Source organism: Siniperca chuatsi, linkage group LG8 (assembly GCF_020085105.1).
Source record: "Siniperca chuatsi isolate FFG_IHB_CAS linkage group LG8, ASM2008510v1, whole genome shotgun sequence".
In the NCBI taxonomy this organism is placed as follows: Eukaryota; Metazoa; Chordata; class Actinopteri; order Centrarchiformes; family Sinipercidae; genus Siniperca; species Siniperca chuatsi.
The window spans coordinates 1,083,862-1,094,451 of NC_058049.1; the positions used below are offsets into that span (position 1 = coordinate 1,083,862).

At 45.5% G+C, this 10,590-nt stretch overlaps 1 protein-coding gene across 5 annotated transcripts in view; it reads right to left on the minus strand.

Annotated features, from left to right (window-relative positions):
- Window positions 1–5,184, minus strand: part of LOC122880135 (diacylglycerol kinase theta) — a 39,912-nt gene extending 34,728 nt beyond the window's left edge. For 3 of the 5 annotated variants that reach the window (XM_044204941.1, XM_044204940.1, XM_044204944.1), the window contains exon 1: window positions 3,934–5,184. In XM_044204941.1, the coding sequence (XP_044060876.1) occupies window positions 3,934–4,159 (226 nt within the window). In that variant the 5' untranslated portion in view covers window positions 4,160–5,184. The remainder of the gene's footprint in view (window positions 1–3,933) is intronic. The other 2 variants (XM_044204942.1, XM_044204943.1) reach the window with 1 other exon arrangement.
- Between the last annotated feature and the right edge of the window lie 5,406 nt (window positions 5,185–10,590).

Sequence of the window (10,590 nt, forward strand, 5' to 3'; positions counted from 1 at the left end):
ATCAGACGGAGACGCTCACAGTTTAGTCATTAGAAGGAGGGAAAATGTTATCTCTTCTCATGGCTGTTATTTAAAGAATGTCTTTATTCACATCCGGACAAAAGGAGGAAACTGCAGAGCTCAGATAAAACGCTGGGTTCGGGGGTTCCTACTTGGCAGAAATGTGCTACGATGTCATGTAATGTGATTAATGCAAGTGCTTTTAAATGATGGATAAAAAAAAAAATGTCTAAAAGTCGTAGCTTCTGAGGAGCTGAATAAACGTAAGGCGTGGAGGCGTCGCCACCTCGACCGCTGTGTGTTTGTGAACACTGACACGTAGTTTGTGGTGTTTTTTTGTTTTCTCTGGCACACTGTGGTAAACCTCACATGTTCGCTCTGGCCAGTTTCACACCGACACTCATCAACAAACACTCTGCAGTCGAACTGTCTGTTTCAGCTCATCTGAAAAACACATTAGCCGTGTTTTGCCTGTCCAGGAGCTCCAACGCGCCATTAATACGTCTAATAAAAGGTGATTACTTCACACCAGTGACTCAGCAGAGACTCAGCTGGCAGCTGAGATTACTTACAGTCAGAACTTCATTTGCAGAACGAACTCTTTTAGAGTTGATTTGTTTTTTTGTCATTTTTACGTGTGTTAGACCACGCTGCAGGACTTTCTGGGGAAAGATGAGTCTAGTCTACTTACGTCTGTCTTTACGTCACTTTAAATTGAATATTTTGGGGGGGAGGGTTCGATTGTTGGTCTGACAAAACAAGACATTTGTCACCTCTTGGAAATTGCGGTGGGCAATTTTTACATATTTTTTTTTACATCTTCTGACATTCTACAGACAAATGATGAATCAATTAATTGAAACACTTCGTGAAAACAATCATTAGTTGCTGCAAAAACAGGGCTTTGAACCACAAAACATCCGCTCCTCAGGCTGCATACCACCACTGTTATTACTGCTCGTGTTTCAGGATTATTTTTAGTGAAGTCACATGTTCACAGATCTCAGACAACACTCTTGGTGCGTACATTATTATTACTGATAGAAATGATGCACAAAAACTACCAAAATAAGAGCCAAGTTGCAATGAACTTGAATTATCCTTTAAGGGCCGGACTGACTGTGATCAGTGAAATGTGCAGCTTCCACTGAACTTTAGGGAACATAAATGTCTTGATAATAAAGACGTTTTATTATGACGAGAAATGTTCACAGGCGGACGAAGCACTTTGATGACATCACAGGTTGGTGTTAATCCAACCCGACGGCTTAAGGAAGAAAACGTTATGTAATCCACCAGAGCGTTCGCAGCACTGTTGTTGTTGTTGTTGTTGTTCTGCTGCAGCTTTTAATGCATCTGATGCATGATGATCTGTGACGATGAGGAAGAGGATGATGGTCGCGTCTCTGCTCTCGGTGGTCACACAAACGCACCTCCTGTTGCCATGACAACCGGAGGAAGTAAATCACGACTTCACTGCTGCTCCGATTGTGCAACAGACACTTTACACCTTCTTCACACACACACACACACACACACACACACATCGGAGACTATGGACTGGTGTGTTACTGGGCAGAGTGGGTGTGTGTGTGTGTGTGTGTGTGTGTGTGTGTGTGTGTGTGTGTGTGTGTGCTGTCTTGGATCTGCTCTTCAGTTCGCCTGTTGAATACATGATTAAGTTGTGGCTTAGTGAGAAGGAAAACAAGGAAAGGAAAGGAAACAGGAGGAAGAGGAAATGAGAGGAAGAGGAAGAGGAAAGGAAAGGATAGGAAACAGAAGGAAGAGGAAGAGAAAGGAAAGGAAACAGGAGGAAGAGGAAAGGAAACAAAAAGAAAGGAAGCGGAAAGGAGAGGAAGAGGAAGAAGAAAGGAAAGGAAGCAGAAGGAAGAGGAAAGGAAAGGAAAGGAAGAGGAAAGGAAAGGAAACAGGAGGTAGAGGGAGAGGAAAGGAAAGGAAAGGAAAGGAAAGGAAGAGGAGAGGAAAGGAAAGGAAAGGAAAGGAGGAAGAGGAGAGGAAAGGAAAGGAAAGGAAAGGAAAGGAAGAGGAGAGGAAAGGAAAGGAAGAGGAAAGGAAAGGAAACAGGAGGTAGAGGGAGAGGAAAGGAAAGGAAAGGAAAGGAAAGGAAGAGGAGAGGAAAGGAAAGGAAAGGAAACAGGAGGAAGAGGGAGAGGAAAGGAAAGGAAAGGAAAGGAAGAGGAGAGGAAAGGAAAGGAAGAGGAAAGGAAAGGAAAGGAAACAGGAGGAAGAGGAAAGGAAAGGAAAGGAAAAGAGGAGAGGAAAGGAAAGGAAGAGGAAAGGAAAGGAAAGGAAACAGGAGAGAAGAGGGAGAGAGAAAGGAAAGGAAAGGAAAGGAAAGGAAAGGAGAGGAAAGAGGAAAGGAAAGGAAAGGAAAGGAAAGGAAAGGAAAGGGAGGAGGGAGAGGAAAGGAAGGAAGAGGAAAGGAAAGGAAAGGAAGGAAAGGAAAGGAAGAGGAAAGGAAGGAAAGGAGGAAGGAAAGGGAGAGGAAAGGAAAGGAAAGGAAAGGAAAGGAAGAGAGGAAGGAAAGGAAAGGAAGAGGAAAGGAAAGGAAAGGAAACAGGAGGAAAGAGGAAAGGAAAGGAAAGGAAGAGGAAGGAAAGGAAAGGGAGAGGAGAGGAAAGGAAAAGGAAAAGGAGGAAGAGGAGAGGAAAGGAAAGGAAAGGAAAGGAAGAGGAGAGGAAAGGAAAGGAAGAGGAAAGGAAAGGAAAGGAAAGGAAGAGGAAGAGGAAAGGAAAGGAAAGGAAACAGGAGGAAGAGGGAGAGGAAAGGAAAGGAAAGGAAAGGAAAGGAAGAGGAAGAGGAAAGGAAACAGGAGGAGGAGGGAGAGGAAAGGAAAGGAAAGGAAGAGGAGAGGAAAGGAAACAGGAGGAAGAGGGAGAGGAAAGGAAGAGGAAGAGGAAAGGAAACAGAAGGAAGAGGGAGAGGAAAGGAAACAGGAGGAAGAGGGAGAGGAAAGGAAAGGAAAGGAAGAGGAAGAGGAAAGGAAACAGGAGGAAGAGGGAGAGGAAAGGAAACAGGAGGAAGAGGGAGAGGAAAGGAAAGGAAAGGAAAGGAAAGGAAAGGAAAGGAAAGGAAAGGAAGAGGAGAGGAAAGGAAACAGGAGGAAGAGGGAGAGGAAAGGAAAGGAAGAGGAAAGGAAACAGGAGGAAGAGGGAGAGGAAAGGAAAGGAAATGAAAAGGAAAGGAAAGGAAGAGGAAAGGAAAGGAAACAGGAGGAAGAGGGAGAGGAGAGGAAAGGAAAGGAAGAGGAAGAGGAAAGGAAACAGGAGGAAGAGGGAGAGGAGAGGAAAGGAAAGGAAAGGAAGAGGAAAGGAAAGGAAAGGAAAGGAAGAGGAGAGGAAAGGAAACAGGAGGAAGAGGGAGAGGAAAGGAAAGGAAGAGGAAAGGAAACAGGAGGAAGAGGGAGAGGAAAGGAAAGGAAATGAAAAGGAAAGGAAAGGAAGAGGAAAGGAAAGGAAACAGGAGGAAGAGGGAGAGGAGAGGAAAGGAAAGGAAGAGGAAAGGAAAGGAAACAGGAGGAAGAGGGAGAGGAAAGGAAAGGAAAGGAAAGGAAGAGGAAAGGATGCCTTGCTTTTTCTGGCTGCAGATGTGCATCTCTCAGTGCGTGCAGAATGACTCAATGACACAGAACCAACTCAGTATCTTTCCTTTAAAGAAGTTTAGAGCCGATCCAGTCCGGTCTCTGCTGGCCTGCTCCAGGTCAGAGGACTAATAATAGCTGGGTTTAGGTGACATCTGTACGGTACCACACAGTTAAAAACACACAAACACGCCCTGATCAGGGTCACCTGCAGCTCCTCAGGGCCGGTTGGTGGTTCAGTTCCCGCTGGGTGCACATGCACTGATGCAGAGCAGGACTTGTTTTTGCTGTAAACAAAACTGGATGCTACCTTTAGGTGTGTGTGGTCTTACCTTCACACAGGAAGCCGATGAGCCCCCAGATGAAGTCGCTGCAGCTGTGGCAGAAGGTGGGTTTGGTCAGGGTGACTTTCTTGAGGCAGTGGCCCGGTGCGGAGCTCTGGTACTTGGGCCGGAGACCGGGAGACTGCTGCGCCCTCTTCTTCACGGTCAGAGGGCTCGCTGTCCGGTGGTCCCCGGCATCAGGGTCCGCCGGTCTGGCCCGGCCGGAGTCGGCCATGTCCTCCTACCAAACCTCACACAATCTCACCGACGGCAGGGCGACAACACAGGGGCTGGCTAGTTCACCTCTGGTGCAGGAAAGCCTGGATCTCTAGAAAGTATTCCACCCCCAGTGGCGAGACATCGCACCGGCCGGACACAGCGGCGCAGCCCGGCGGAAAAGGGGCGCCGTGCCTCGGCGTGTGTGTGCTGGAGCTTTCCCCGCTTCAAAAGCTTTATCCAGGTCCAAAAATACAGAGTAGGCAACCAGGTCACGACCGAGTGATCCAAAACAAGAGTCGTTTTCTGGTTAATGTGACGTCGCCCGCCCCCGGTGGAGAGTCATTCCACCGGCTGGACCCAGCGGTGCCACCCAGCGGTGCTGCCCGGCGGAGAGGGCGCTGCGGCCGGCGTGTCTCCCGGAGATTCCCGCCCCCCCTAGCAAGCTAGCTAATTATCCAACTCCTGAAATATTAATCGTGTGTCCACCTTCCTAAAACATACAGCGGGTGATCCGGGGAGGCAGTGGCGCTCGATTAAAGCCTTTTTTTTCGACGTCGTCTTCTCACGGTGGAGAGATCGTCCACCACGCCGAGATCAGAGTCCCTCCGCCCGGAGACAGCGGTGCCACCCAGCGGCGCTGCACGGAGGGGAGGGCTCCGTGCTCGGGCAGATTCCCGGAGCTTCCCCGCTTGGGAAGCTGGATGAATAAAAGATGAAATATCGATCCAGTAAAGCTGAAAGCCGGATGCCGAGTGTGTCCGCGGCAGTTTGAAGCCCGTGGAAATGGATGAATGATATTATTGTCAGCCAAAGCGTCAGTCAGTCAGTCAGCCATGAAGCCTAAAACCAGCACATCCAGACCCGGGAGGAAGGCACGAGAAACCGGGCGGGAGAACGCCCCAAACCCCGCCGCAGGGGTCGAAGATAAACGCGGTTCAACAAGTGTGAAGCCAGCCGGAGGGGGGGGCCGCTTTCATTTTGGGTTTCTTCTTCCTTCTCCGAGGCTGATTCTTCTTCCGCGTCAGTCTCCAACACTGATTTACTCCTCCTCCTCCTCCTCCTCCTCCTTCATCCCCTCTCCTCGTCTCCTTCCCTTCTTCCCTTTCCCCTCATCTTCTGAAGCTCATTAAATGAATGATTCATAACCAAACACACACACACACACACATATATATATATATATATATATATATATATATATATATATATATATATATATATATATATATATATATATATATATATATATATATATTTACCTTTCCTTCCTCATTTTGTTTATTTCCTTCCTGTTTTTCTTTACTCACCTCCTTCCTCAGTGTTATGTTGTTGTTTTTTTAATAAAACCTCTCAGGCTTTCTGACCCCGAGAGCTGAGATTCAGTCAAACATTTGGCCCCGATGACAGCTTGGTTTTAAAGCACTGGAGACTTGTTTACCCTCCGTGTCTGATGTTTTCGGACGTCTTGCACGTGCAGACGCACGATCCACAGCTGAGGAAACACAAACTGTGACGGTGATGATCGAACAACATGATCAAAAGCAGCAGAGAGACATTCTGACATTCAGGAATCTCTCTGCCTCTTAATTTCTCCTCTGTAAAAACACATATTCCTCACGTGCTCCCTAACTAAGTATGTTGCACATGCACAGTATATACATGTGATTAATAAAGCCTCTTGCAAGGTAGTTTTATTTAAACATAACCTTGTTCTTCACGCATCATAAGATTTCTCTTAGATAACGTTTCATCATCACTTTGTTTCGTTTTATCCCCCCAAACCCAGACAATCATGTTTTTTTACCTACACACAAATCCATTTTTGCAGTTAAATCAGAAGCTCTGCTGGTAATAACACGTCCCCCCAGTTATATATATATATATATATATACATCCAGCCTTTATTTCAGCAGACACACCTGAGTGCAGCAGGTAGAGAGACACACGAGCTAAAGCTAAAACTCTGACAGACTACAGACTGTACAGGACTCAGCTGCTCGGCTGTAAACCAGGACCGAGAGGGGCGACCACATCACACCTGGTTCAGCCTCTTTACATCGGCTCCCTGTTGTTCAGGATTCATTTTAAGATCTTGTTGATTACTTTTAAGGCTCTTCATGGCTCCAGACTATATTTTAGACCTTGTAATCCCTTATGAACCTTCACGCAGTCTGAGATCTTCAGGCAGGGGTCTCCTGTCTGTTCCTGAGTCCAGGATGGAAACTAAGGGGGACAGAGCTTTTGCCATCAGGGCCCCGAGGCTCTGGATCAACCTGCCCGAAGACATCAGGCTGTCTGAGTCAGAGTCTTCGTTTAAGTCTCGTCTCAAAACACATTTTTATCTGAAAGCAGATCCTGATTTTACCTGAACTGGCTGCTTATTTTACTGTTTTTCTGTATTTTATTTCTTAATATTTCATCTTTCACTGTGGTGTTTTATTTCTCTTGTTGTGAAGCACTTTGTACTTTGTTTGCTCTGTAAATAAAGTTTTGTTTGTTGTTGTGTTTGTAAAGGACAGACGGCAGCGGAGACAGACGTCCCCACGCAGATCTGAAGGTTTGTATTAAACCATCCGGTCTGATGGAGACGCCGAGGCCTTCCACAGGTGTGACGCTGCTGCAGAGCCGAGGCCTTCCACAGGTGTGACGCTGCTGCAGAGCCGAGGCCTTCCACAGGTGTGACGCTGCTGCAGAGCCGAGGCCTTCCACAGGTGAGACACCGAGCCGAGGCCTTCCACAGGTGTGAAGCCGGACCGAGGCCTTCCACAGGTGAGACACCGGGCCGAGGCCTTCCACAGGTGTGACGCTGCTGCAGAGCCGAGACCTTCCACAGGTGAGACACCGGGCCGAGACCTTCCACAGGTGTGACGCCGGGCCGAGGCCTTCCACAGGTGTGACGCTGGGCCGAGGTCAGGTGACCGTAAAGGCCCCGTCTGTACATACATAAACTCTTTTAAATCAATAGTTGGAGGGTGTGAGCGAAACAGAAACACCTCACAGTACATTAACGCACGCTTTCTGCAATATTCTTCATTCTGTGAACAATCAAACATTCTTTAATGTCTTTAATGTTAAACATTGTGCAGCTCTTCTCATAAACAGACACGTTTTTACAGATTTCTTCTCGTAAATTTCTATTTTATATTTATGATTATTGACTTTTGCAGTTCTTGTTTTTTTTATTTTGTTATGCACCAAAATACCAAGACAAGCCCCTTTAATGTGAAGAGCAGAGAGTTGTACCTGCCGTACCTGCCCACTAGATGTCAGTGTGGGACAGTGAAAGCGATGAGCTCGTCGTCCTCGGAGTCTAAAGGCTGCTGTTGAGCCTCTGAGCAAGGCAGAGAGGAGCGGAAGGAGATGAACACTCAACAATCAGAGGTTTATAATGCAATTTTACTTCCTGTATTTTTTTATTAAAGATAAATTAAAGATACTAACCTTAATATTCTTATTTAGTTCCTACAGTTTACTCATTTGTAACCATGGAATACTTCATTTTATTAATATATAAATGCAAACTCATACTCTCACATTACTGTCACTTGTGTCGGTGCAAAACGATCAAAAAGTGACTCTTTTTCTCACCAAACTGTTTATTTTAAACATGAATTCGGTCGTTGAGGTGAAGGTCGGGTTTAGGTTCAGGCTCAGGGGGTTTGACTAAATATAACACACACGATTTTTCATCCACAATAAGATGAAAACACGGCATTTGCTTTATTTTAAGTAACCTTTAATGAGCTTTTCTGCAGCGCCACCTTCAGGAGACACATGGATCTTTAATTTGCCCCGTCACACGCTGCAGATTCATTTTAAATCTGTTAAAACGTTGTTTGGTTGACCAACTTTAATGTTGTACTGAAGTACGTCACGCTTTTAATGCAGCTGCTGTTGTCTTTCAGTGTTTATGGCAGTGACTCCCGAACCGTTTGACCTCTGACCCCAAAGCCAAAGAGAGTAACAAACGTATGTTTTAGAGATTGGAACAAAAAGGTGGCAGCAATATGTTTTTCTCTACTTTCCCAGCCTTCGATTTGCTGTGCGCCCCCCCCCCAGGTTTCGAGCCACCGAGCTACAACATCTCTGAAGAAAGCTGCACAGCAAAGCCAGATTGTGATTGGTTCACAGGGCCTGCGAGGACCGGGACCTCGGGGACAGAGAACCGGTTCTTTCATTCATTCTCTGTTTAATACTCCAGGTGCAATATCCTGTGTTTTCAGTTTAATTTATTGATATTTATTCATACTTCTTTTACTGCTGTGCTCCCGCCCGCTCCATGACGTGCTGGTCAAGCAAAGACTCATCCCCCCACAATGCACCACAGAGCGCCACAGGAAGTCCTTCCTGCCTGTGGCCATCAGACTCTTTAACTCCTCCCTCTAAGTGTCAGTCTGTATGACCCGAAGTCACTAAACTGGACACTGATCATTAACATCTCTGCAATACTTGAATAATTGTGCAATATTCTGTGTTTTCAGTTTAATTTATTGATATTTATTCATAATTCTATTACTGCTGTGCAATATCCTCCGTCTCATAATCATCTTAACAAGCTGCACTTAACAGTTCATGCACTATTACTTATTACTCATATTATTACATTGTATTATTAGACCGTACATACTTATCATCAACCTGTAAATCCACTTTGGTACTTTACACTTATTTAAATTTTATACTTATACCCACTGTGTTCTGAATCTATCTGACCTGTATTATAGTGTATTATATTATATTTTTTGCTCAGTGCTTCTCTTCCTGTGTGCACTGACGTGACAGTGAGCTGCTGTAATGAAAGAGTTTCCTCTCGGGGATCAATAAAGTATTTCTGATTCTGATATCTTTAAACCCAGTTCTTCCAAATACATGATAAGATCTCACGACACATCAGTTGTAATAATAATAATAATAATAATAATAATACAAACTGGAAAATACACAAAGGGAACAAACGGAAGTTAAAGGGTTAATTGTCCCTGTCTGTCACTGAAGCTCGTGCTGGCGGCGCGCGCGTCCGTGCGCGTATCCGTGCAACCATCTGGGAACGCGCAAAGGGGGGGCTTCAGGGCCCCAAAACCATCCCCTGCAGCGATATTTCCTGAACCTGTCAGTGAAGCATCTGCCAGCCAATCAGAGTCTTCACGCGCTTCTCTGATTTACCTGTGAACTGAACTACGTCACAGAGGAAATGTGCAGCGTCATCCTGGCCGCCAGGTGGCAGTGCAGACTGCGTCCAGCACGTGAACATAATAAACAGGCTGAGATCAGGAGGTTTAAAGACACAGAAAGGCAGATTTTTAATCGTTAATGGCAGCGAGGCTGATAGCAGAACACGTGTTAGAGGATGAAGGTAAAATCAATAAAGAAAAACAGCTTTTCTCCCGATTAAAGCTTAAAAAACAACAACTGATGACCTGCAGAGTAAAGTGCAGAGCGAAGCAGAGGATGATGGGAAATCATGGGATGTGAAATTTTACACATCCGCGAGGAAGATGATTTAAGATCTGCTAGAAAAATGTTTCATAACCTCTAGAAAACCCAGACTTTACTTCACTTTTGACTGTTTTAACAACATTTTCCTCACAGACAAACACAAAGTCTCAGATCACATCTGAAACAAACAAAGGAACGTTTATTTACTTATTCTCTTTCTCTCAGAGAGCCAGATATTCAGACTGATATCAATGTCTCTGTGTTCAGGCTGTGGCTAGCTTAGCTTAGCATAAATCTAGTTCAAAAAGACACCTAGAAATACCAAAAAAATAACCAGTTCTGGTACGTAACTTCCCCTAAAACCACAAAACGTAGTCACATTTTTGAAGCGGCACCTGTTGCTATCCCTTAAACTATAAATCAAGCTTTAAAAGATGCTCGTAGGCGTATGTTTGAACTTTGAACAGAGCCAGGCTAGCTGTTTCCCCCTGCTTCCAGTCTTTATGCTAAGCTAGGCTAACCGCGTCCTGACACTGCTGCCGACTGACGGTCAACAGACGGATTCGCGTTTCCGCTGCTGGTTCTTACTGACGTTACGTGTTTTATAGACATTATTACGGAACCTGTGTTGCGTCTGTTTGACCGGCGGCAGCTACACGTTTACACCCGGGAGACGTCAGAGTTTAAAACGCGACCTCTGAAGGCAGCTAGCTGCATGTTAAACCCCTTTAAAACATGTCGTACCTCCTGCTGCTGCTAATCAGCTGGACCATACCACGTGGCTGGGGCCAAGGCCGTACAGGGAAATACATATTTACATAAAACCAACACCAAAAGTTGATAATATTCAAAGAATAATTATTAATACAGACAAAGACTGTCACGCAGAATTAAAATAACCAACAGAAATCACTTTAATAATACAAATCAGCTCCGTCTCGGGCCGCTACTCCCCCATCGTTTGTTGCTGTGGTTCGATCCCGGAGCTTTTAAACAGGAACCTGAGCAGGT